Genomic DNA, 27,112 nt, shown 5'->3' with positions numbered 1-27,112 from the left:
CTTGCGTCTGAAAGTGATGAAGGAACTGATAATATTATAGGAAGCAAATAAAAATTGCCTTCGGCGATGAGTTGAGAGGGTGAGCTCTGATCGGGATGTGGCTGCCGTGTTGATCATCACTCATCGTCTTCCTCGATGGCCTTCAAGAGCGATAGACGGGAGCTGGGGAAGCTCTGCAGCGCCAAAGATTGGTCCAAGGCCATCCGTATCCTCGACAAGATTGTCGAAGAATCGTGCTCCGTCCAGGATATCTGGTAATCGCTCGTCTTTCCCGCCAGATGCCACGCGGCTGGGGTTTTCTCGCCGTTTTTTAGTCTCATGCCTATCTTTTGCAGGATATATTGGCGAGTGTCGTTAACATTTTTGGAAATTTGTGTTTCGGGAAGTTTTGTACTGATCATTTTCTCCGTTGAATACCGCAGCAATAGAGCTCTCTGTTATAGCCAACTAGAATTGCACAAGCACGTGGTAAGGGACTGCGACAAGGCGCTGCAGATTGACTCTAACTTTATCCAGGCTTACATTCTCAAAGGTAGCTTCAGAATTGCCGTGAAGTAATTAATTTCGACATGTTTTATTACGAAATGCGCGAGAGTTTCGTTGTGTTTAAGCTGCGGTTTTTCGAGCCGCATCGCATACCTTTGTGATAAATAAAAATCTACTCGTTAACTATGCATACCTTTGTGAGGGATTTGTCTTCGAGCTACACATGAAGGATTTGTTGCTCAGATGCCCATATTTTCATCGTTACAATGTCATCTTTCGTTTTATGTCACTGGTTAACCCAGCGTTGACATTTTGCGGGGAATGAATCCTGAAGTGACAACCTCCAAACATACTTCGTAGGTTCGGTCTCCTATAAAGTAATCTGATGAAGAACGAACAAGTCCGAAAAAACACGCGCTCGGTAGTTTTCGTCTGCAACTTATAGTTCCTTAGGTGTGTGAAAGCATAGAATTTTAGTGATAATCGTTTCCTAATGATAATTTTTTCAGTGACAGAGGACTTCAGCGTTCCGATCTGTTTTGTTGTCTGCATTTGGGATTATCCACTTCAATACAGAGCTATATGCTGTATTTAGGAAAGATCCGCGACCAAGCTTCGGACTGTCATTTGTTAGCTGATAGATGACCAGGCATTAACGATTTGAAATGATCGCATGATCAGAAAATTGTGGAATACCTGTGATTAGACGTGACCGTTCTGTTCTTTTTGTGTGAATTTGTGTGAATTGTTCGGTCTGTTCGGTTTTCTGAACAGAAGAAAAACGAATTCGAACAGAACATTGCATAAACCCGTGTGCGGTTCTTTTGTTTGCTTTGTGCAAATTTTGTACTAACTTTTTGCGAATGTGCAGATTTGTGTGAATGTGCGAATTTTGTTCGTTTTTGAAAAAAAAAAACAGAACAACGAACAAGGCCCTGTGCAGTTCTTTTGTGTGAATATTTTGTTCGTTTCAAATGAACAGGACAGAACAACCATGTCTACCTGGGATTCAATGTCACTCCTTGTAACGACTTTATTGCTGATACCCGAAACTTTATGTCGAGCAATTATCCCAAATTGTTTTTATTTGATTCAATCAATTATTACGTATGATAAAAGTATATCAATCAAGACTTATCCCGATCATATGCAGGTCAGGCTCTGTTGGCCTTAGGGAGAAAGGAGGAAAGCACCTACGTTTGGGAGCAGGGCTATGAAAAGGTTGTCAATCAAGCTGCCGATTTGAAGAAGCTATTAGAACTAGAGGAGCTTCTTGCTTCCATGAAGCAGAAAAACGAACACAGTAACCAGAATGTTGAGGATTCACTTCCATCTGCTTGTGATTTGGCTTGCCATTTCAATTCTATGCTTGGTCCATCCATCTCTGATACGATACCTGCAGAAAGATCAAGTAAATCGTTTTCCTCCAGTTTCAAACCTCTATCCATTGGCACCAGCGCTCCTTTGTTGAATGGAAGCCCTAAAATTAGTGGTGAATCAAATAAGAAAAGTGAGACGGACCTGAAATCAGGTTGTCTGTCTGAACTATGCAACATCCTGAATGATTCAACATTCTTCAGTGAGAAAATTTATATCAATGATCATCCAGGGAGCAAGACAGTAAGCCTGGATTTTCGGCTGTCTCATGGAATCTCACTGGTACAGATATCATATATTTATTTTTCAGTTTCATTTTTAACATCCACACACCAAGTCGTCCTCAATTTTGTTCAATCCGTGCGTCTACTGCTACATGTGGTGTGCGTTTTGTGCAATTTAATTTGTAGCTAGTGCATCTACTGATAAGACCCCGTTGAACTCCCCAAACACATCCTAATGTTATCTCGATTCCACCTCAGGATTCACGCTCTCAGAGGAGAGAGAGAAAGGAAGATAGAGGAACGAAAAATAAAGGAGAGATGGAGATAGATCTGGCAGAGTAGATGATGCCGGCATGCAAGGCGGAATGTGCGACTCCCATTGCCCGGAGAGGAGAATCGTTCCAGGCTTATAGGGATTAATGTCTGCAATAGGAACAATGAGAGTGGGATGAGAGACGATGTGTGTAATATTCTGTGTTGAAGGCACTCATGATGTGTCAAGAGCCGTCATATTCTGTGTTGGATAACTTTAGAGATATTGTTTCTTGGCTGGCCTGGACCAGGAAGTCATCTCTCTGTTTGGACTGAGGTCAACACTCATAGATGCGAATGCATATTGCATCAGCACTTTCCTACTGTTGCGACCAGCATGTCCTCATGCATGAAGTCTGGAAATTACTATCGCATCTTCCTGGCAAGCTCCCGCGTTGCCTCAAAGTCACGGAGTCCCACCCAGTAGGTGGGGAACCTTCAAACTTTGTGCAACACATGGATCTGGGATCCACGCAGGTCACATTCATATTCAGCAGAGCGCCCGCAGGAATTGGTTGAATGTGGTCGGCGTCTCCTGTTGTGCACTTCAGCTGAGGCGCATGAATGTGCACTTCGTGTGGCAAATCAAGACAGTAGGCCACCACCTTGAGCTACCAGTTGATGCGGTAGGGTTCAAAGTATTTGGGTGCGAGCTTCTCATTTGGTGCCACATGAGTTAATACAGAGCTGGTGGTCTGCCAGCAAAGGAGTAGTCACCACCAATGCAGCCAAATATTCCAACAGCGGCTGTGCAAAGAAGTAATTCTTCAAATGAATACAGAACTGGTCTGCCAGCACCTGTAAAACTTGCATTAAATGTCTCTGATGCTCAGTGTCCAAATGGCTACAAATCAGAATATCATCAAATAAGAGCAAAACAAATTTTCTCAGATACTGCTGGCAGATGGGGTTCATACATGCCTAAAAAGTGGCAGGGTTAATGCGGAGGCCATATGGGATCAACACACAGTCTTAATGACCAACTTAGTTGTGGAAGGCTGTCTTAATGAATCTGATGGTAACTGGATTTGAAGTCGAGTTTGGAGATGATCGTCATCCCTTGAAGTTTTTTGAGTAATTCGTCGACCACTGGGAGCAGAAATCTTTTTTCGGGACTGTGACACTGTTAAGAGCTCAATTGTTAACACAAAATTGCCACTCACAGTCTTTTTCTTCACGAGTAATGCTGTGCTCAAGTACAAGCTGCAATGTTCAAATGATGCTGGTGGTGGCTTCTCGAGTTTCATTCTTTTGTAAATGATACCGATATGGATTGGTCCTGAACCTGGAAGTAACTTGATTGGTTGACTCATGAACAGTGGAGCAAAGAGGGTCATGGTCAGCCTGATGACTGATGGAAAGTGTGCCAGTTAATGAAACACTTCTTTATCAATCAGGAAAAGCCGGAAGACTGATGGAAGACTGATGGTCCACATGATGTGCAGAGGAAAGATCACTGTCAGGCATAAACGACATTATCTGTGGCCGATGGTTTGGTCTTGCTTGTGAGGGGATACGGCTGGGGAGGCTTTCAACTGTTGCACACCCAGGATGTAATGTAATGTGTGTATCACATGCTGTCTGCTAGGAATTGCAGTGACAACAGATCCCATTGAGTCGACGTCCATCCTAACATTCACAGCCAGGAAAAACCTAGGATAACAACAAGGCAAAGATCAGGTACGAGACAGAAGGTGATGACGACCGAGTAGCCTTGAATTTGGAGCCAAATGTTGGGGCAGACGTCGGCTGCGTTTCCACCTGCTGTCACTGAACCGAATGTGATAAAGTGATGTCAAGCTCCTCTCCAACTCGAGGCTGCATTATAATGTGTCATCGATGAGGTTGTCAGATGCACTAGAGTGAATGAATTTGATAATTTTCGGACCTCGGTGGGTCCCCTTGAGTTGAACAGAGTGGCAATGGAGGCATGTTGGTGACAGCATGAAGAGTTAGCTGGCAGAGTTCCATGGGTGTTTTGGCGGAAGGGAGTCTAATCATGCCTTGTAGTTGTTTTCCCTGGTCCTCTCTTTCTCCTCCGTGCAATGTCCATCCCATAAGTAATCCATCCGTGAGCGATGTCCATCCTGTCGGGGCCTATCCTCGCCTCCTGCCGAAGTCCATCCGGCCATCTCCTGTCCCTCCACTGACGACCTCTCCGGAACCTTCTCCCTCCCTCTCTGTCTTCTTCTCGATTGGTACTCAAGGGTTCTTATCAGAATACCTGACTTGATGCGAGTGCATCGGCCTTCGGGATTTTCAAGAGCATATGAGCGGACATGGAACTTGACGTACAATTTATGAGATTTCTTTACTCTTTAATCTAGCATCTGTACTTGCATCTATTTGCATACATCACCAGGTTTATGATCCAATAAGCTTCAAATGTTTGTGTTTTCAAATTTTTACAGGTAAATGCAGGAAATTTTGAGAGTGCTATATCCATGTTCACGCAGGTTATATTTTTTTGTCCTGGTTTTTGGAAGATCCATCTTTGACGTTATGATATCAAAGTATGATAATTCTCCAACAGATATTGAAGGAGGATCCCATGTCTCCTGAGGCGTTGATCGGAAGAGGTACTGGATTTGCATTCCAGAGGAAGATTGATTTGGCCATTATTGATTTTACAAAGGTGAGTGAGTTCTTCAGTTGGATCCAATGAATTCTGTTTTTGTTAAAAAGCAACTAGTCCGTGTTCTATTTTTACTTAATCCTTTTTCTTTAACTTTCGGGCCCATTTGTATCTTAATGGGCCCAGTAACATTTGGGCCCACTTTTAACCTCATAAATATGGGGAACAATATTCGTGAGTCAAATTTTCTGTTTCTCCAAAAACCCTAGATATCCACCAGAGGTCTCCAAACTCCAGCTGGAGTTCCACAGTTTTACATATGAAATACTTATATTTCTTCAGATTTCTTCTTAATTATAGGCTAAACATTGTGATAGGGACCTTGGTCTAGGTCCGTATCTGAAGGTGGAAGAGAGTGAGACGAGAAGGGAATTCCCGGGGTTAGAGAGATGAAACGGGAATGGTAGAGGATGGGCCGAGCGGAGGAGGTAGGGACCGGCCGGGGACGAGCCGCCTGGAGATGCGGTGAGGAAGAGTCGGTCACAAGGACGGGGACCGTTGAGGGCAGACGGAGCGTAGACGTAGGAGAGACGAGAGAGGAAGAGAAACCACTAATCACTAATCACTTAAGCATCCACATTCAGTCTGCCCTCCTCTAAGGATGGCTGAGCTATTTAAAGGCAACATAAAGAGAAGGGCAACAACATAAAATGACGATAATGCCCCCACGTGGGCTGGGAATCCTATCACATTGGTTCATCAGTTTGAAGTAAAGTTTTTATTTACTAACAGATTTAAGGTTTTAAACCTTCAAACATTTTTTCGTTGGAACATTCTCCCAGTTCTCATCTTCTTCTCATTCTCTGGATCTTAAGTGTTGAGGCAAACTTATTTTCCCCTCCTTTTGTGTCTTAATTTCTCTTTTCTATTTATCATTTATATATCCCTCCTCTGGGTTAACGTTATAATTGTTACTGTGAGAGCGGAAGTCTTTGAGGTGGTCGAAAACGATAGTTCTTTTCATTTCACTTAGGTTAGATATATTCAAAAGGGGAGAAATGAAGAATTACAGAAATAACCCTAAACGGGAAGATAAAGAAAAGCAACGATGGAAAATAGCAACGGCTATTTTCCTCAAACTATGGACCCACATGAGTGTCACGTGTGGTCCCTTGTCAACAGTTACCTCTTAGACTAGGGCCTGCATCATCTCAGGTCTGACTTGACCCTCAGTATGCCAGATTTAAATGGCATGTCTGGGACATAGAGGCTATGATGTTACTTGGCCATTCTCTCTCTCTTCGTTCTCTCTCATCCCTCCTGAGAAGCCTGAAGTGCCGCTGAAAAATCTTCCACATCAACACCAAGTTATTTTTATCTTTTCCACAGAACATTTAGTTTTAGTAGATATTGATATTCAACGAGAATGATAAAATCGTTATTTTGACCGATACTGGATGATTATATTGTTTGTTTCTGACTTCATTTTAAGATTTCCTAAACTTTTTACCTTATTGAATATCTGTCCTGTAAAATTTAAACTAACCCTTTATGAAGGATCATTAACATTATTCAATAGTGAAATGTTGGAATATTCAAATAGCATTTTCAGAATCTTTCTATCTCTTAAAATTTTCATTAGTTGAGTTTCTATTAGGGTGGGATACATTTCTCTTCAGACAAATCGTCTCAAGTTTTTCTTAGGGTGGGATGGACTTCGCTGGAGAGTGAAACACATTTATTGATACTTCTAGCTCCTCTCCTTAAGGGAGTGCTGCCCAATTTAAAGGAATTACATAAAGGCCAAAATAACTAGAATACCCCTGCTGGTCTGCAATGACAAAAGAGACCTAGATATGACAGGGACCATATCAGAGTTCTTATTGGAGAAGATTCGAATAGAAAATTACCGGTTGTAAGATTGTTGCCAAGATATCAGAGAGAGGAAGAGCGCATAGTAGATCATAGGCGGAAGGAAGTAGGAGGCAAGAAGATCATCATTGGAGAAGGAATAAGGAGAACCACCAACTTTCATTTACTTCTTGGATTCTCCTTTTAAGGAGGGCTGCCCTATTTAAAGAGGAATCCATGCAAAGTGAGAAGTGACTAAAATACCTCATATGGGTAAAATGGTGCAAGTGCCCCAGGTATGATGGGGATCGTAGCAGTACTCTTCCCATCAATGGTCAGCTTCTCCCCAAGATAGAGGTTAAGCAAAAACTAATGGGCCGCGGTTATCCTAGTGGGCTCCAACCTAGGTCTGACTGGACCGCGGTTATCGTACCAGTACCTTATTGAATACCTCATTTGGAATGTCTGCATGATCATGGCTTGACCCCTCTTTGATCGTGGCTGAACTTCATGTTAGGCTTGGCTGGCCACTGCTGGGCACTGTGGTGGTGCAGAGCTGAGCTGAGGGCTTGAATCGCGTTGGGTTGTGGCGGTTCACTACTAGTCCATGATCGTTCTGTGTCAGTCCAGGGAAAGGGTCCACGGATCAATTTGCGGTGGGTCTACGATTGGTCCGCAATGGATCTTCCATTGGTCTGTAGCAGTTCCCAGTCGGTCAATTGCGAGTCGTCTTGGATCTGTTGCTTTCCGTGGTAATCCCTAGTTTGTCAGTTGGTGGTATGTGTTTGATCCACGGTTGGCCAGCAACAAAATCCATGGTTGATCTCCGGCCGACATGGGTTGGTCCAATGGACTCATTGTCAGTCTGCCGTGGGTCCGAGGCCAGTCTGCGGCAGATCCGCAGTCGATCAGTTGCGAGTCCATGGAATTCCATGTTAGTCTTTGGAGGGTTGGTAGAGAGTCTGTGATGTGCCAACATTTCCGTGGGCCAACAAGGATTGGGCTGCAGGCTGGGTTGGTCAGAGAAGGATGCCTAATCTTGGTGGCCTGGCCGCTGCATTTTTGGCTGGTCTGGTGGACCTGTCTAGACAGAAATGGGGGGCCCATCCTGGTGGCCTTGGCCACTGAAAATTTGGGCCGGCCTGGTGGGCCAAGCTTGGTGAAGGCAGGCGACCCTTCTGGTAGCCCATACTGGCAGCTGGGCTGACTGGGTGCTCAACTGGCCTAGTGGGTTGAGCTGGGTGGAGACGAGCAGCCCTGCTTGGAAAGCGAGTGTGGCAAATCGTGGGGTTTGCAACTTGGGCCCCTTTCTTGGTGCTTGCACTGCCCGAAGTGTGAGCTGGCACAGCTGTGATGTTGCAGTTGGATGACAGACAACGACAACTTCTACAGCTGCAGATGGAGATGTAACATGGCAATGATGGCGCTTTCAGTGGTTGATGCGGCTGAGGCTACAGGTATGACATCTCTAGAGGATGCACCTCCTGCAGCAATAGTTACAGGGCAGCGTCTCCAGTGGCAGCTCTTCCAGCCAGTGCTTTGGGCCATGTAGGAGTGCGATAGATGTAGTGTCAGCAGCATGATGGCGACGTCGCGAATGTGAGAGAACTGCTCCTGCCTTATTGACTGGGTGGTGCACAATGTGCTCGCCCACGGTAGCTGCAGGAATTCAATACTCTTGGATATTTAGCAATCCGTCTGCATAATGGTCTTGTCCTCTTGGGATCCTCTTGGTCAGTGGACAATCCATCATAGTGGTGGTGGTGGAGGATCAAGCTCGCTTTGATACCATTAATAAGAGCTTGAGAGTTCTTGTTGGAGAAGATAAGATAGAGGACCGGCAGTCATATCACTACCAAGAACTCACAGCGAGAGGGAGAACATTTCCAGAGGAGTTACGAGAACCACTGACTTCCATTTAATTCTTGGCCTCTCCTCCTTAAAGGAGGGCTGCGCTATTTAAAGAGAAATATCATGCAAAGTGAGAAATGACAGAAATCCCCGTAGTGGGTAAAATGATGCGATTTAGCCTAAATTCGACGGAGATCATATCAGTAATGAACCCTAAAATGGGTAATGAGGGTGGGGCTGTTTTTGATTCTTGACTTCTTCATGGTATCGGAGCCAAACCTCAGAGTTTCCCTCTAGATTTGATCTCCAATCTATTTGTGTGGCTCTACCTTTAATCGTGCTGGCTCCACCTTTGTTTGCGCAGGGATCAAACCTGCCATGAAGCATGCCAAATCTGTGTTATTGCTCATCTTTCGATGCCAATGTGTTGTCGGGCCTGTATATTTCTATTAACACCAGAATTGAGTAAATGGCATTATCCTCTACCTCTCATATCTTTTGAATTTCACTTTGCTAGAATGAATCCTTTTTATTTGAAAAAAATGGGGGAAGATCACCCATGATCGGTGGTCCTCCCTAAGTGAAAGTGATGCATGTCGTCCTTTGAATATGACCTCATTGCGGTGCAGCGATATTGCCTAAGGCACAACAAGCTGCTGTCCCCGTTCATCGTGCCCCCTGGGTACCCCATCCTGTTGTGAGCTCCAGAAGGACTCCAATGTGAAGACATTCAACCCCATCATAGATTGGCTGGTCCACATTGTCCGAGCAAGAGGGCTTTCAAAGAAAAGATGGGAACAGTCTTCTTCACCCTCCATGCACATAATGCACTCTGTCATGGCTTCTGGTAGCCATCTCTTCCTAAAGGCCCACATCAACAATCTTCGTCTAAGGAGCCACAACCCAAACTGCCGCACTTTTAGAGGGATCTTTAGTTTAAATACGATTCGGCATGCATTGATGATTGACGGTTCCATCTCTGCTTGCATTCGATATGTACACATGCACCGCAGATAGTGAAAGGTATGAGTGATGACATCCACCCATCTTGTACCCCTTTTCAGGTCCCAGATGCATCAGGGATTATCGCATTTTCTGATAATCCTCCATTCTATTTGCTGACAAGTTGCCAATGAACAATGGGTTACTCAGGCAGTCACAACAGTCCCTAACCATGGCCTTGGGCATCACCGCAATGGTGAACAACCATGGAAACTCTGCACAGAAGGAGCCCCAAGCTGGCCAGTACTTTCTAATAGCGTTTTTACATTTAAATGACCTTGAAAGGAAAGCTTATGAAGAATCTTTCAAACATCTTTTAGAAGAGCTGCCACTTCCCACTGCTTCCCATTATTCTCATTTGCTCAATGATAAGCGTGCTTTTTACAGCTAGCTCCTTAGAACATCAGTCCACCCTTTGCCAGTGAATTTTTATATCTGAATTCAGCCAACACCATCAACATCTTTGGGACACTGCTCTTGAGACTTATTTGAAAAAGAAGTTGGTCAGTAGCAATGAACTTGTGACCCGCTCCACAAATTTGGTCCAAGGTCCGCGATCTGTTGGGGAATATAGAAACGAATTGATTTCTTTATGGGCTGAGTTGGATTACTACATGCTTCCTGATCTGTTGTGGATACCTTCTTCAATTCCATGTTCTCAGACTTGTCATGGGATAGAGAGCATGTGTTTCTAGTGCAGTCAGATCATCCATCAAAAAAAGTTTGTGACATTTAAGGAGGCCCTTCATATTGTTTGGACTGAAGAGACACTCCTCAAATTCTTCGCTCTAAATCAGCCTCTGCAATAGCACTTTAGCATAATGGGAGCTTTTGTCTTGAACCTTATGGGGAGGGTCGTCTCACTTACTATTCCTCCCCACACATGCCTTCCCCGGCATTGAAGCCTGTGCTACCTGGTCAAGGGTCCAACAGAGATCTTTCCATTTCATGTAACTGTTACATGAAAACATGGTCATGCCGAGGACACTTGCTACAAGCTGTAGTGCAAACCTACAAACCAAAGCCACTTCGAGAATTCTCTGGCTTCTCTTATCTTTCTACCTCCGGCATCATTACTAGCCATGGTCTCTTCTCCTATGCCTCATCGTCTTCTTCTAAGGGTAATTCAATGAAGTAATGTTAGTGCAGTAAAGGTGTAAGAACGACTTGAGTCCACAAGCCTTGCTCTACTTGAAGCAGCCGAGTCTTGAATCCATTGAACTAGCCTCTTCAGCCCGTGAGTCTACAAGGGGTTGTGCTTGAGTCCACAAGCACTGGCACACTCTCTAACAAGGCGAACACCCAAAGGAGAGGTACATATTTCTCATAAAAAATAAATACTTGAAACTGTTGTCTTCATGGTTACTGAGGGGCCTTATATAAGCCAGTAAAGATAAAGGAATGTTCATAATGACGATACCCTTGAGAAGACAATTTACAACATTTAGAAGAACAACACTAACATGAAAGAACAGAAAATCAAAAACCTTATAGGCTTTACCGGAGATATTCTGCAGATTCTTGGACCTGTAGAATCTTCCATAAGATATTGTGTCGCTCAAGAAGATTCTGACGAGAAGAATCTTTTTGAGCCACCCAATATCTTCTGGAATATACTGGATTCGCCAAAGTAGCTTTATTGATTTTTCATCTTGTTGGTGTAAAAGTGATCTTGAGTTAGAATACTTATGTTTTGATTATCTAATGTTATAAATTGAGTCAAAAAATGGTCAAATAGCCTATATATCCTGATTCATCAGTTCCTCTTTCATAATAATCTTCTTCATTGTGTACTATGTAATTTAGGCTATCGAAGTGAATTCATTGGCTGTGGAGGCATGGAAGCGGAGAGGTCAAGCTCGTGCTGCACTAGGGGAATTTATAGAGGTATATTCTTTTGACGATCTGGTTAATTTATAACAATGGGTTTTTGTTATTTTTCAGATGTAGTCAAGGATTTGTTGTCGAGGATAATAGTTAACAAATTTGTTGAGAACTGGATGGAGTTGCACCACCATAAAACAGTTTTCTTGTGGATTTTTGTTCAATTGTGGTGCATCAATTAAACTTGCTTCCTATTTGCTTTTATCTGTAAATGGCTGATGATGTTACTTGTTTTGTTCAATTTTGATAGATTAGTCTGGTTTGTGTAAATGTTTCTCCAGTCTCCTGCTTTCATCTCTAAGACGGTTTCCAGAATTACCAAGTGCACAGTTAGTAGCATCCTTTGGGTTGAGTTTTGTAAGGCATAATATGAATGGGAGAGAGTGGAAGGAATAGATAGGCTAATGGGGAAACTCTCTCCAACCTTCAAACCGGAAGGATATCTGATACTTTGGCAGTGTGTTTACCTTGAATAGGCGGACATGAAATCTACAATGGACATGAAATCTGCTTAAAACCTTTCATAAAGGTTTACAATAATATTCTTCCGTCAGTTCCAGTACTTTCAGCAATGGTTATCATGCAGTATTGATGTCACCCTAAACATCTTTGTGAGAGACAGATCCCGTGTGGTTTATTACCTCTCATAGATCTATATTTCTTCGATTGTTCTTTTTTTTACTTTTTAGGAATATACACCAGGCTTCATATCTAACATATCCATTTATCAGGCCGTTCAAGACTTGACAAAAGCATTGGAGTTAGAGCCGAATTCTTCCGATATCTTACATGAAAGGGGTAAGTCTAAAGCGCATAACGTTTCCATTTGCCTTCCACGGAATCACATGTATTACCTTTCAATATTTTCACTTAATCTCAGATTTTTTGGTACATAGATTTTAGGCATGTTTTATCTGCTCTGAGTTCCATTGAGTGCCTAGATGCAATATGAGCGAGAATAGAGCACTGATGCAGGAAAAATTTTCTATGTCAGAAAGAAATTTGTTTTCGAACAATTCGAGTGTGTGTTTAATTTAAGTAGGAAAAAGATTCTTCTCAATGTCTCTGGACAATCGTGTAAGACCAATGATTATTGTTGGCAGCTGATCCTAGCGCTTCAGAGTTTTGATGTGGAAAATGTAGTGTTCTCTATAGAACATGAAAGCAATTTAAACTTGTGGTGCTGGGGAATTCTGCTGGGTAAGTGGGTATCATTGGTAGATTGAATCCAGGCTAAACTAAGATGTATCATTAAGTAGTTTTAATTCTTTTCCGGGTGAGAAGCTTCTGAGATTGTTGGACTATTCTTTGTTGAAGCTTGGTGATGGCTGAAGATGGGACACTGTAGGAACTCCCAGAGGGAAGAAGAGAAGGTAGAAAGAATAGAAAAGAACTGTTAGTATTACTCAATGCGTCAAACAATCCTGGTATTTATTCCGGACATGAAAAGAGAGAAAATACTTCTTATGACATTGTTCGTGAAATTTAAGTTAGGATTGAAATCTAGACAGTTAAAGAAGGTGATATCAATTCTAAGGTTAGTGATATGAAGTATCTCTGGTTATTTTCTCTATTAGTGCCATTTCTTTCCCTTGGCCCGACTTTTCAATCATTTGGCACAAAATAAAGGCTTGATATGTTGTGATAAAACCTACAAAAGTTAAAGGTTACATGGTCGTACCATACATTTCTCTCATCCATTTTCAATTAATTATGACATCATTGATTCAGATGAGAGAAGACATTTTGTTTGCGGAGCTATATGTTATTCATTATTATTTAATTCTATAAGTCAGTATATTACCTTTATATCCCTTTTTTTTTGCTGTTGTATTCACTAGCCATTAACGGGTCTCACTAATGGCTAGTGGATCCCGTCCTGTATAAAACTAGGGCTTTTCGCCCGTCGTGCAAGGTGAAGTGTTTTCTCGTTTTTCTCCTTTCCCTAAACAATTTTAAATTAAAATTGAAAGACTACATTGCAGGAATCGTCAATTTTAAATTGAAAGACTACATTGCAGCTGTAGATGATTTGTCATCTTGTATCTCACTTGAGAAGCACAGTATATATGCTTATGCGTACTTGGTAAGTTCAGTTGACATGTTCTTGTAAACATTTTTACTGAAGATAAAGTTCTGTGTTTAAAGAAAACTTTGTGAAATTTGTGATAGGGTTTGTCTCTATCTGCGGTTGGCGAGTATGATAAAGCAGAAGAAGCATATCATAATGCTGTACACATCGATGAGACATTTCTTGAAGGATGGGTAAATTTTGCACAGGTAACAATGCAATGATGTGATCACTAATTATGCATTTGCTCATTATGCTACTTTGCATGAGTACTCAACCATCATTTTTCATGATCTAAACCTGACTGTACCTATCAGTCTGACTTTTTAATGAGAGATTTTCTTATCAATGAAAGTTACTTTGGGTGGGTTTTATTTGTCCTGTTGTCAGACACATGATTTTCAATATTCTTTACGTTGCTATGTGATACGATAATGTATCCAGATCGTATACTTCAATAGGTAAATCCAAGATATTCCATTGAAGATTAGTAGTTCATCAAATTGAAACCAAACAAAGAGAGAACAATAGAATATGGACTGTCCTCAATGAGCGAGTCCCTCCGGCTGCGGATGATCCCTCTGCTGCTCCGGTTTCCGGCGCTCCGCCAGCCTTCCGATTCTGGTAGACTTCCAAGAAAAATGCCTGCTCCCTCTCCCGTGCAGGTTAACTCTTATTTTAAACTGGTTCACACGTGCGAGGACTCGCACGTGTGTTCTGGTTGGCTAATTCATCTTGTAAAGAACATATCACTGTGCCACTCTGTCATTAAGTTGAATGTTTCTCATCCATCCTGATTCTAGTCTAGTCCAATAGAATCAATGGGGTTTTGTTAACTTGTTTCTTTCATCTCATGTTTGCTTTAGCCTTATCCTGTTATTTTCTCTATGATCCTGAAAGAGATGTAGATGCTATGTCATTTCTTTCTTGTGTACGATATAGACTTTATATCATGAATTTGAAATTTAGTTCTTGTGTACGATATTTACCTCAATCTTAAATTTGAAATTTAGTTCTTCAAAAAGAAAGTTCTCTTGGTATTCTGTGACTAAGCCTTTATAGTTCGATAGGGAGCTCATAGCAGTCTCTATAAAATCTGGACGTGAGGAGGAAAATAAGATAGGGAAGAAAATAATTGAACGATGGAGGGATAGTATTGAACTGCAACATCAAGCTTATTTATGAAAAGTAGCGCCCTTGCAATCATCTATAGCTTTTAGCACAGTTAGTAAGCACTTGAATCCAACATATAGTAAGGTACCCTCAAGAACTTCCAAATGCAGAAATTCTTCCCTTCACGGTAACCAAATACAGCCAAATTATACCTTGATCATTTCTTAAAAGACTCGTTAATGTCTTTACAAGCGTTATTTATAACCTTATTACTTATTCAAGAACTGGTTATTACCCGAGCCATCAGTGAGATACCACTCTGGAAGAGCTAGAATTCTAACCTTGTGTCAGTACCTACGGGCCAAGGGATAGTCTCAGGTAGACAGTTTCTATGGGGCGTAGGCCACCCAAAAGGTAACGGAGGCATGCAAAGGTTTCCTCGGAGATAGGCCGTCGAGTGCAAAGGCAGAAGGGAGCTTGACTTATTTTTACGCGGGCATGTATATTAACTGAGCCACCTATTTACTGGGTCTTCTGTTTTAAGTTCTTAGCAGGACTCTATCAGAGTTTCGTGTGATAATGAAGCATTATCTTTAGTGCTATTTTTGCCTTTCAGAATCTTGCAAGTTTTGAACTTTAGTGAGATCACAGAGCATCTTCCTTTAGTAAATATTTCTTTCAAAAAAATCTGGTATAACCCCGAAGATCCAAGTATAGTTTTCAAAAAGAAATTCTTACTTGATTCTCTGCTTATATCTCCGCCCAGATGAATAATCCTCCGATGCTCCCGATCATTGATGAATCCCCCTTTCTCAAGACTCCACGCCCAGAGCTCTCACCGAATGCAGCAGAGCTCCCTTGTGTCCCCCCTCTCAAAGTTAGGAAAATCCCCCTTTCTTGATTCACTGTCCCCTTTATTTATACATCCCATTCACACTGGAAATTAGTTACGACTTCTTTAGTTGTCGCGTGCTACTGCATGTGACACTCCCCCTTCTATATTTTATTTCTGTCTCTTCTTCCTTGCATATTGTTTCATGGGGACCGTAACAAATTCTTCCTTGAGTAAATAGATGACATGCGGCATCTTTCTCAACTGCATTTTGATAGAGATCTTGATGTAGGTGTCTTTCAAAGAGGGAAATTCTTGCTCAATGAAATGTAAAGATAGAGTGATAGATTAAAAAAATGGAAGAATTTAATCAAGAGCCGTGGCGGGCCTAAGCATCTCCCATGTTGATTATCAATTGGCCACTCCACTCTCTTTCATGGCTCCCTCCCTTGTCGTCCCCCCACTTGCCGAATTGGCCACATGTGGTTTCATCTTCTTGCCTCTTGCATAACAAGGGGCGACTATTTTAGAGGTTGGAGATCATATCACATTTCCTTGGTTTTTCCATGATAGATTCCTTTTTTACTATTTTTAGATGTTTTATTTTAAACAGGTATTATTTTTGTTAATTTTGGAGTTTAAGATATTTTTTCACAGAATGGACCCTCAGATATATTATTTGTTGCCCTTATTTGGTATTGGTGGGTCCACTGACATCCTATCTTACAAACATATCATATTTTTTCCCTCCCAAAGTCTACAGATTCCTGAGATCAACGTGGCTGCATCATGTATCCAATGTAGAGAGCATTAGACATAATGAAGGTTTTCACATTCTGGAGCTGTCAAGACTTCCGGATGGCACTTTTATGGCTTTAGGATGTTCTATTCCACACTTTGTCATAGCTTTTTTCACTACATCCAAACGTCTCTATTTATACTTTTTTCTCTTTCCTATATAGTTCCTTGATCTTTGATAACGTTTACCCTGTCCATGATCTAGTTCTACCAAGATTTAGGAAACTCAAAGATGGCACTGCAATGTCTCAAACAAGCACTTCATTTTGACAGAAGGTATTGAAAAGGATACGTTTTCTTTTTCTTGTTGTACATCACCATAGTTTTCCCGTGGTTTTACTTGTCTTTTTTTTCCATTTGATCTTCAGCTTTGTGAAAGCATATCATCTACGTGGACTTCTTCTCCATGGAGCAGGCCAACACAGGTAACATCTATGCTACATAGCTATATGTTGGCAGCTGATGAACACAACTTGTGCAATACAAATCTTTTGCATTTGTATTGCATGGTGGATGTTTGCTGTTGGGGTGTAACTAAAACTGTTAGCCTGTAAAAATTGGGCAGTCGTTTGGTTTTAACTTTTGAATTTTTTAATGTTCAGTGTTCATGATTTTTTAAACTGGTAAATTGTCAAGAAGAAGAGAAATTGGAGAGACGGAGAGGAATCCCGTAAGAGAAAAAGACTCACTTTTCATTAGGTTTTTGGGGTACATTTATACAAGTTTTGGGCTTATACTTCGAGGCCCAATAGATCTTCCAACGGCTATTACAATGGTCAAAATTTGCCTAAATTGTGTGATACATGTGACGGAACATGTGCTAGGTCATTCTCCGTTGACATAAATGTTTCAAAATTTGGCCTTGCTAAGGGACAACGATGGAGAACTGAGAGAGAATCCGCTAATGTTTGTCTAAGATTGCCAGTTCAACTCTTTGGTAATCAAGGTTGAATCCTTCTCCATAATTTTGCCTGAAGTTATAGAAAATAATCTTTGGTTGTTGCTCAAATATGATGGAAAAAATTGAAAACCATTACCAAAAAACTAACGATGGTTAATTTCACATGAAGCTGAATTTTTGTCAAGAACAGGATGCAGCTCTAAAATCTATTCTTGATTATTTTGGTTTTTTTAGTCAAAATCACCTGCATGTTCTCGAGGAAGAATCTTTTCTGGAGCCGTATAACATTTTTAAGCTACCAAGAATGATTTAATTAGGGAATAGGTTACCTGTGAGACACCATCCCATTCCATTGGTTGCAATGTGTTTTGAACCGAATTTCCTAATATGATTCCTGAATTCTAACATTTAAATCAAATATAGAAATTTCTAGGTAATTTCTATGTAATTTCTTTGTAATTTCAGTGTAATTTCTATTGATGGATCATCCATTTTGTAGCCATCCTCCTTTTTAATAGATGACAAGTTATCACGGGCTAGATCAATGGCCCACAGTTTGATGTACTAGCTATTAAGCCAGCCATTGCTGTGCATACTGGGTTATCCATACTTGGGCCAAATCTCTTGTTGTATATGTTACAAGGTAGCATGTGGGTCCGACGTGCTACATATAGTTTAAGGCACAATCGACCCATTAGATGAGATATTGCTTTGGAATATCTTGTTTGGAATGGCACAATTTTTTTTTCATTTAGGGTAACATCATATTTGCACCTAGTTATTGGGTCAAATTGCACATGCCAATGGCTAACCTAATGGCTAATACATCAAACTGTGAGCCATTGGACTAGCCTGTGATAAGTCGTCATCCATTAACAATCCTTTCTGAAGTATTCATGTACTTTCATTGGTTTCCTTCATTCAGTCATAGAGGGCCTCACTTTTGAGTTTGTACTTAGTAAAATTTTGTAGAAATTTTGAGCAATTTCTTTTTGCTTAGTGTGTTTGTTTTTTATTTAGAGAGGACGCCTTACTGATATTAATTTGAACTGAATTATGCAGGAATGCCATTAACGACTTGTCTGCTGCGTTGACGGTAGAAGGCTCTAATATTGAGTGTCTCTACTTACGTGCCTCTTGCTACCACGCTGTTGGCGAATATAAAAATGCGGTATTTTATGTGCTTCTTTAATTCGAGATGCATTCCTAATTTTATAAGACATCAGAGGCTCAATAAGTCAAGGTCCGTTGATGGGATCCATTTGTTTTTGGTCTGGCCAGCCTAAGACATATTTTGCTCATATGTGCTTTTCTATTCGCGACCTGTAAATGAAGGATGGAAACCATGATTAGTTGCTCTGCATAAGAAGAGCAATGTGCCAACATAAGTTAGATTTTCCGTAGAGCCTACCTCTCTTTTTAAGACATAACCCTCTCTGGCTGATTATTGTATGTATGATAATGACACCGGTAAATGTCTGAACACAACTTACCAACATCCATCTCCTATAAATCAATGAAATGTATGAATTATTTTATATAGAACTTATAAGGGAAATGTGATTATACCATATCTTTAGTTAAGCTAATTGGGTAAGTTTTTTCTTCCAAAAAAACTAATTGGGTAACTTAGTTTTGCCAAAAATTTGTCTGAATTCAGTCTGAAATAGAACTTAGTCATGTAGGTAACATATTGATTTAGGAGAAAATTAGTTGTGACCTTACCTGATTCTGATGTCTTTACCTATTAATCTTTGTCTCTAAAAGTTTTTGACTTTTCCCCTTCTTGGATCTCACACAAAAATGGCCAGGTGAAAGATTATGACGCTGTCTTGGACCTAGAACTCGACTCATTGGGGAAGTTTGTGCTGCAATGTTTGTCCTTTTATCAGGTAAATTTATAGAGTACTTAAAACTTTACAATATGGAAATTTTGTGTTCATTCGCCTTGAATCTCTAAATTTTGCTCAACCGTGTCAGACCTGCTTTCCTGATTTAATACGGTTGTTACTTTTCCCCAACTGGAGACTCAGGATTAGGAAATCAGTTAGGTACCCGGAAGGAAATCAATAAGGTCCCTCATGACCCTTACATTATTCTCCTCCTGAATAATCATATTTAATGCATCAGTATTTCTTGGGTCCCTGAGAGTTTCTTGGCATGGTAGTCTAGCTTGATCTGATACCATGTTAACTGAATAAAAATTGTCTTAATCTAAACCAAAGTGTCATAGAGCACGCATGGAGAGAGAGGTAGATGGATTAAATGGAGAAAGTGGGTCAGGAACGGCCATCCCAATATACACCTATAGTTACATTTTTCTCCTCTTGAATTATCATATTGAATGCAGCACTATCTCTTGAGTCTCTGAGTTTTTCTGGCATAAAAATCATCTTTGAAACTTTCAGTTGAAACCTATTTTTTGTAGGAACACGCTAAAAGTCAAAGGTCCCCGCAACTTTCTATAATATTTGTCAACTTTTTTTATTCAAGCTCATCAATGGATGGGATTAACTGTTTTCAATTTGAAATTTCGTTCAGAAAGAAATAGCGCTATATACTGCATCCAGAGTCAGCAGTGAGTTCATTCATTTTGATATTGACGGAGACATAGATCCTCTGTTTAAGGTACTTGTCATTTCCCAATCACTTTCCTGCTTAGTTGATTTTAGGTGACTATATGCCAAATTTCCTAGTGAGGCATTTGCTTTCATACTTTCCTTTCCATTTATTATACTCACTGTCTTATGGTTTCTACTTGGGCTATCGTTTCAAAATGTGGACTGCAGTGCACATATGACATGTTCTATGTCCATCTCTAACATATTTATGTCTTTTAGTTGTTTATATCTGTTATTATTCATATCCGTTGGTATTTCTGTCTTTTAATAATTCTTTTAGGAGATCCACCCAGTTATAACTGATCTTCATACAGTCCCATGGCCCTAAGAATGTGGTATAATCCTCAATCTACGCTCGTATCAGAGGGGAGTAGAGGGCAAGGTGAGGTAGAAGTTCCAGGGGTAGAGAGGAGAAACGGGAATGATCCGAGGGAAGGTCGAACCGATGAGACAGGGATCAACCAGGGACGAGCCACCTGAAGATGCAGTGAGGTAGAGACGATCACAAGAAACGGTATCTGATACGGTCCTTGATCTAGGTTCGTATCAGGAGGAGGTTGGAGGACGAGGCGAGGTAGACGTTCCCGGGGTAGGAGAGATGAAACGGGAATGGTAGAGGATGGGCCGAGCGGAGGAGGTAGGGACTGGCCGGGGACGAGGCGCCTGAAGATGCGGTGAGGTAGAGACGATCTCGAGAACGGGGATCGTAGAGGGGAGAAGGGAGACCAGACCTGGACTTGGACAGGGGGGGGACAAGGCACTACTTCATTCTTCTTCTTCTTCTTTCTTGGCTGCCCTCCTAAAGGGAGGGCATCCCTATTTAATGGGAAATACATAATATCAAATGACCAAAATGCCCCTATGGGCTAAATGACGAAACTACCCCTAGATAGGTTTAGGATCCTCTTAATATCCTATCAGTATCGTAGAGGGAGATAGGGAGCATAGACATGGAGGAGAGATGGGGCTCCTTCATTCCTCTTGGCTTCTTGCTAAAGGGAGGGCATCCCTATTTAAAGGAAATACACAATAACCAAATGCTTGAAATGCCCTTGTGGGCTAACATGACGAAACTACCCCTAGATAGTTTGAGGATCCTATCACAATGTTAGTATCCTTTTCAAACCCTTCTAACCCAAATTTATTCCAGTTTTTCAAAAAACCTTGGGGGCCACGGCAAATTGAACTTGCATACCAGATTAAACTACATACAAGCCACTCTACAAGTAGTTGTCGTCAGGGGTGTTTACCACTTGTTAAATAGATGCCAGACACCTGCCAAAGTTTTTGGGGGATGAATGTTTTGCTTATGGAGTTACAGCACAATGTGACGCAACAGATTTAAAGTTTTCTTCAAACAAAAACAGCTTTGGAGAAATTTTTGATATGCTTAACATGTAGGGTAATCTGGTACCCACCCGAAAGTGGGATAATTTTGTTTTATTAACATCATAGGCTTCATTTTTCATGAAGAAATTTTTTCTATGTCACAATTCACAAGGATCTAATGGGATAGAATTTCACTCTCTTTCTGTCTCTCTCTCTCTCTCTCTTTCTCTCTCTCCCCCCCCCCTCACACCCTCCCTTGAAGGTTAAATACGCCCACAATTTTTTCTTAATTTGTTTCAGTTAGTCCACTTTCCGTGCAAATAAAAATATTGAATTTACTGTACCTTTTATTTAAAAGTTTTTTATAATACATATAAATCAACGTTGATAAATTTTTAAGACCAGAATATTAGGTAATATTAATAATGGCTATATTTAGTGGCACGACGGCCCTGTTGTTGGCGACGTTGACTGTTTTGAGGAAATGAGTAAGGGAGGGTCCATACCGGGGTCGATCTTGGTATTCCAGGATTCATCCACAAAACATTTGATATGCTTCGTCATTTTGCTCCACTAAAGATTCTGAGAAATCCTTAAAACTGCCCCCGCGACCCATTATGGGTCAATACTGGATTTTTTATCATTATTCGGGTAGTTTCCCTTTCTATGGGTGAAGACCATCACTGAACTTCCGATTGTGATGTCACTTGATCTACATTTTTTTTTATCGATGTGTCCTTTCATAACTCTTTCCAGCTCCACTCGGTAGGAGCCATGCACATTTTTATGGGATTGAGTGTGCACCCTCCGACATGATTTGTTTCTGTCAAGATCCTGCTAGGGTACCGACCGAGAGACAAAAGATGTAAAACACTTGATATTTTCATCGAGAATAACAGGGTTACATGTTGAGAAACTGATGCCTCCCCTTAGGGTACAACGGCTAGTTTTCAGAGCGCGTGATTCACACATGCTCCGTGATGACAGTTTCCATTTTCTCTCATGGGCAACAATCTGAGAATTCTGATACGGGATTACCCGGACATACATGGAGAAGAGAAAGAAGCAGAAAAGAGACATCACACCAAGCTCCTCAGGACACGTGTGAAGAGATTGCTGGTCAACGATCCATCCTAAAAATAAAAGGGAACCCCTAAACAAAAGCTGAAGTCAGAGCTCGGGCTGGTTGTCGGGAGATCCTCTCGCCACCAGAGGCGGACAAGGCCAATCCGGCTTGTCTTGGCTACTATCTCCATTTCCTTCTCTCTCCCTGCTGATCTCTTCTCATACAAAACTACAGTTGATCTCTTCCTGAACTCTTGAATCTTCTGGTGTTTTCTTGAAATAGTGGTATTCTTGGAAATTCTTGAATTCAAGAATCAGATTCACTTCCTTTCCTATTCTCTCGGCAACGGCTGCGATATCTCTCCCAAGGGAATCGTATCAAATCCTTCTGGCAATGCTAATATCGCGCTGTATGTATAGAATGCTTGTAAAAAGGATCTTCATGATTTGACTGCACTTCTAGTATTAAGTGCTTATTTATTCTTCATCCAAATTTTCAGGAATACTGGTGCAAAAGATTGCACCCCAAACATGTTTCTGAAAGAGTCTTTAGGCAGACTCCGCTTTCCGAATCTTTGAACAAGGGTCGTCTGAGTAAACTGGATCGTATTATTACAAAGCAAACGAATATGCTACTCCAAGCCGCTGATTTGATTGGTCATAAAATTCAGTATAACTGTGCAGGTTTCTTGTCCAATAGGCGTCAGGTAATGAGGCTCGTGCTTTGTTACCCATGTCTTAGTTCAACGCTGATTATGGATGTGATTTGTCGTACCTTTCTTCCTTCTCCTCTTGTTTGACTCTCATAATTTGATCTGATTTTCTTCCCATTACATATTTTAACATCAAGAAAAGCTAATCTAAGAAACCAATCAAGAAGACGACTGTTTTTATTATTATTTTAAATGAACTTAGATTTTTTCAAGATCGTGTTATTTTCTGAAGCCGGTCATCTCACGGTGCATAAGTTTCTTAATCGAGTCCGCTTCGCATCCAAACTTTTTTTTCGTTTTCCGCAGGATTAACGGCCCATTTTCTTTTCCAAGTATCACTTCCGTCCTATATTTTTGTCTAAATTCTGTAAAATGAACGACTTTTTCTCAAAGATGGAACTTGTCCCAGAGTATGCCAGGAGGAAGTGGGTAGCCAAGGGTACTTGCGAATTTTGATCTCAATTCAAAGAGTTATGTTGAACGACACGCCGCGTTTTATCGATTATAAGAAAGCGAACGAGAGGGAACTTCGCGGATATTTTCATCTTCACACTCACTCTATCATAACACACTAATATTGTTTCATAAATATTTCCCTGGAAAACTGTTTGCAGCACCGTATGGCGGGATTAGCAGCAATCGAGATTGCTCAGAAGGTCTCAAAGATTTGGCGCTCCCTTCGCCGGTCCCAGCCAAAAGAAAATGGCAAAAGGACAAGGAAGGAGAAAATTATTCTATCAGGTGGCCCTAGCCAAAACAGGGGCGGGGCATGCAGCAGTAGCAGCACGAACAGGTCGGGGGAATCCGCTCCCACTCACGCTTTCTCTGACGATAGCTCAGCTCTGCCGGGGTTTTTGTCATGGCGAGGAGTTTATTCCATTGCCGTCAAATGGAGACAGATATCCGAGCCTTGCGACCCCGTCGTTTGGATTGATAAACTAAGGTAATCTCCCTTATTCATTGACCCATGATTTCGCTTAATCAGGAATTCTTAGAAACCTGTGATAATTCCTCGACTCCAGTGAGGAGTTCAACTCGGGGTTTGGGTCGCACACGCCGATGCTTCTTGGGCAGGCAAAAGTCGTTCGCTATTATCCAAATTATCACAGGTACGTAGAATTTCCTTCCCCCGCCCCCTCCCTTTTTTTTGTTGTTAATGTTGGAGTTTTCCCAAAGTATAACAAGTCCAGTTTTGCATTGAGAACGCAGGGTTTTTGAGATCCTAAAATCAGTAGTGCAAGAGACTGAATGCGTGTTTAATGCGGAGGACGAGGTCATTCATCTGTCTGAACAATGTCTGCAAAAGGTTGTCTCCTCCTACCGTGTTATTTTGGATAGTACCTTGCAAAACCGTCATAACTTAAAAACTCATTAGGCGAGGGGAAAAAGGAAAAATATTCTTATGGGTATCAATCAGTCCTCTTTAAATTCACAGAGAATAAAAGTTTCGGTTACCACGCCATTCTCCTTGAGATTCCAAAATCAAAACTCTCTATTTGAAATAATTCACAGTTTTTCATAGATACCTCTTGGTTCTTATTCCTCCTACAAATAAATCTTTATGCAGATAAAACAGGCAAAATTTTGCTCAGAGGTTTATGATGCCGTGGGGGAGAGCTTCTGGGTGGCAACAACATGCGAGGGCACCGCAGTTGCAGGGTGGGAATAACTTACTCATCCGGCTGTCATCATAACATAAACTCCATTTTTTACCCTCTAACAGTTCTTATCAACTCCGATTCACTGCAGGAAGCGTCTTGAGGGGACGAGGATCACCGTCCAGAAAATGTCAAGAATTTCCAAAAAATCTTCCTCCCCCTTTTTATATTCTTCCGAGTTCCGATTTGCTTACTCGACGAACTGCAGGGACACGACGGGGATTGACTTTGCGATCAGAACACCGAGCACGCCGTCCAGATGGGCCGAGTACGAGACGGAGATGAAGGTGGCGTGGCAGGTGAGCCGTTTTACAATCCGCACCCGTGCGAGCGTTGACTTTTATCCCCCCCCCACACGTGCAGGCCATCTGCAGCGTCTACACGGGCGAGGCGTACGGCTCCGCGGATCCGACGGCGCTGGAGCCGCTTCAGGACGCCATACTGACCATGGCTTACTACTGGTAAGTAGTAGAAAAAAACGATCGTAATCTTGGAATAATTTACGAACGTAATCTTAGTCAAGGGGGGGGGGGAGAGATGGCAGGTACAACTTCATGGCGCTATCCAGGGGAACGGCGGCGGTGGGGTACGTGGTCGTTCTAGGGTTGCTGCTGGCGGCGAACATGGAGGTGGCGGAGCCAATCCCGGAGGGCGTGCAGGTGGACTGGGAGGCGATCCTCGCATCTCGGCCGCACGATTTCGTCGCCTCCGTCAAGCCCTGGCTCTACCCGGCAGTCAAAGTCAATGCCTCCTGCAAAGACCTCCCCGACGTGGCGTCCACCTTCCCCACCACCGGCTCCGTCGTCGCCGCCCTCAGCTCGTACGCCCGCGATTAACTCAAATCTTTCATCATGATGATCATCATCTACTAAATCAGGAGGGGAGGGGGGGGGGGGAAGCTTTGTCGTATCGAACCCGGGTCCGGCCCAAGCTGCTTGCTTACCTGGCGCTGAGACAAAACGTCGGTGGACGGATGTCCTATTAACCACTCCACCTCCGCATCGAATATCCAAAAAGAAGACTTCTTTCCCTTGTTCCTTCGCCCTCTCCTACGCCGCCGATGAGCTGGTGGTGGTCCGGCGCGATCGGCGCCGCCAAGGTACGTTCTAAGCCACCGATCCCTCGTTTAGCTTAACCCTGACCGGGCCGCGTTGCAGAAGCGGTCCGACGAGGAGACCGGCGGCGGCGCGAAGCCGGAGGCGGTGGGGCTCGTGATCGGAGCCACGGGGCTGGTGGGGAACAGCCTGGCGGAGATCTTGCCCCTGCCGGACACGCCCGGCGGCCCGTGGAAGGTCTACGCCGTGGCCCGCCGCCCGCGGCCGGCCTGGAACGTCACCGCCAACCCCGTCGTCTACGTCCAGTGCGACGTGTCGGACGCGGACGACGCCCGCGCCAAGCTCGCCCCTCTCGCCGACGTCACCCACGTCTTCTTCGTCGCCAGCGCGCGCCTCCCGACCGAGCCCGAGACCCGGGAAGCCAACCTCCGCATGCTGGAGAACGTCCTCGCCGCGGTCTGCCCGAGCTGCCCGGGCCTCCGGCACGTGTGCCTCCAGACGGGGCGCGCCCACTACGGCGACGGCTCCCCGCCGCCGCTGCACGAGGAGCTCCCGCGCGGGCGGGGGCCCAACTTCTTCTACGACCAGGAGGACCTGCTGGCGGCGCAGGCGGCGCGGTCGGCGCAGTCGTGGTCCTGGTCGGTGCACCGGCCTGGGCTCGTGCTCGGCTTCTCGCCGTTCAGCTCGGCGAACGCCGTGTCGACGCTGTGCGCGTACGCGGCCATCTGCCGGCGGGAAGGGGCGGCGCTCAAGTTCCCCGGGAGCAGGGCCTGCTGGGAGGGCTACTCGGACGCCTCGGACGCGGACTTGGTCGCGGAGCAGCAAATCTGGGCGGCCGTCGACCCCTTCGCGAGGAACGAGGCCTTCAACTGCAGCAACGGCGACGTGTTCAAGTGGAAGCAGCTGTGGAAGGCGCTGGCCGAGCAGTATGGGATTGGGTTTGAAGGGTACGTGGGCGAGGAGGGGAGGTTCAGTCTCGAGGAGGCGATGAAGGACAAGGGGCCGGTTTGGGAGGCCATCGTCAGGGAGAATCAGCTCGCTGAGAGCAGGCTGGAGGAGGTGGCGCAGTGGCGGGCTCTGGATTTGGTTCTTGGGGCCGAGGAGAGCTGCCTGGACTGCATGAACAAGAGCAAGGAGCACGGTTTCCTGGGGTTCAGGAACTCGCTCATCGCCTTTGGCTTCTGGATCGACAAGACCAGGGCCTTCAGGATTGTTCCCTGAAGACTCCAAGTCCATTCTTGATGTGTGATTTGTTTGGCTGAGGCAGGGTTTTGTTCGTTGTGTGCCCTCGCCTGATGGAACCCTCAATAAACCCAATCTATTCGGTTGAATCATTTTAATCATCATCGTCATCATCATTTTTTCCTCTCTCTCTCCAATTGAGTGTTTATGGT

The 27,112-nt window shown here is 43.1% G+C and overlaps 2 protein-coding genes across 6 annotated transcripts; both read left to right on the top strand.

The window, feature by feature from the left end:
* On the top strand, positions 1 to 25,695 carry SRFR1 (Tetratricopeptide repeat (TPR)-like superfamily protein). Of its 5 annotated transcripts, XM_078574186.1 has the most exons (24): positions 16 to 254; positions 423 to 532; positions 1,640 to 2,017; positions 2,096 to 2,145; positions 4,811 to 4,855; positions 4,933 to 5,034; positions 11,485 to 11,565; positions 12,294 to 12,360; positions 13,548 to 13,648; positions 13,735 to 13,842; positions 16,582 to 16,652; positions 16,745 to 16,801; positions 18,340 to 18,448; positions 19,089 to 19,169; positions 19,819 to 19,905; positions 22,793 to 22,999; positions 23,620 to 23,948; positions 24,028 to 24,114; positions 24,215 to 24,311; positions 24,573 to 24,664; positions 24,755 to 24,793; positions 24,872 to 24,962; positions 25,027 to 25,124; positions 25,208 to 25,695. In XM_078574186.1, the coding sequence occupies exons 1-24, from the start codon at positions 136 to 138 to the stop codon at positions 25,497 to 25,499; spliced, it is 2,898 nt and encodes a 965-aa protein (XP_078430312.1). In that variant the 5' UTR covers positions 16 to 135; the 3' UTR covers positions 25,500 to 25,695. The 5 variants fall into 5 exon arrangements, with proteins under 5 accessions (XP_078430314.1, XP_078430313.1, XP_078430311.1 ...); XM_078574188.1 differs by having other exon boundaries at positions 1 to 254; positions 1,640 to 2,145; positions 25,199 to 25,337; XM_078574185.1 differs by having other exon boundaries at positions 15 to 254; positions 1,640 to 2,145; positions 13,584 to 13,648.
* Positions 25,572 to 27,061, top strand: VEP1 (NAD(P)-binding Rossmann-fold superfamily protein). Its single transcript, XM_078574190.1, has 2 exons — positions 25,572 to 25,762; positions 25,821 to 27,061. Exons 1-2 carry the CDS (start codon positions 25,724 to 25,726, stop codon positions 26,937 to 26,939), a joined length of 1,158 nt encoding a protein of 385 aa, XP_078430316.1. The 5' UTR covers positions 25,572 to 25,723; the 3' UTR covers positions 26,940 to 27,061.
* Positions 27,062 to 27,112: the final 51 nt, after the last annotated feature.

The sequence above is a fragment of the Wolffia australiana genome, chromosome 4 (genome assembly GCF_029677425.1).
Source record: "Wolffia australiana isolate 7733 chromosome 4, ASM2967742v1".
NCBI lineage: Eukaryota > Viridiplantae > Streptophyta > Magnoliopsida > Alismatales > Araceae > Wolffia > Wolffia australiana.
The sequence above is the reverse complement of the archived record's forward strand: the minus strand, read 5'-3'. Positions and strand labels throughout refer to the sequence as shown.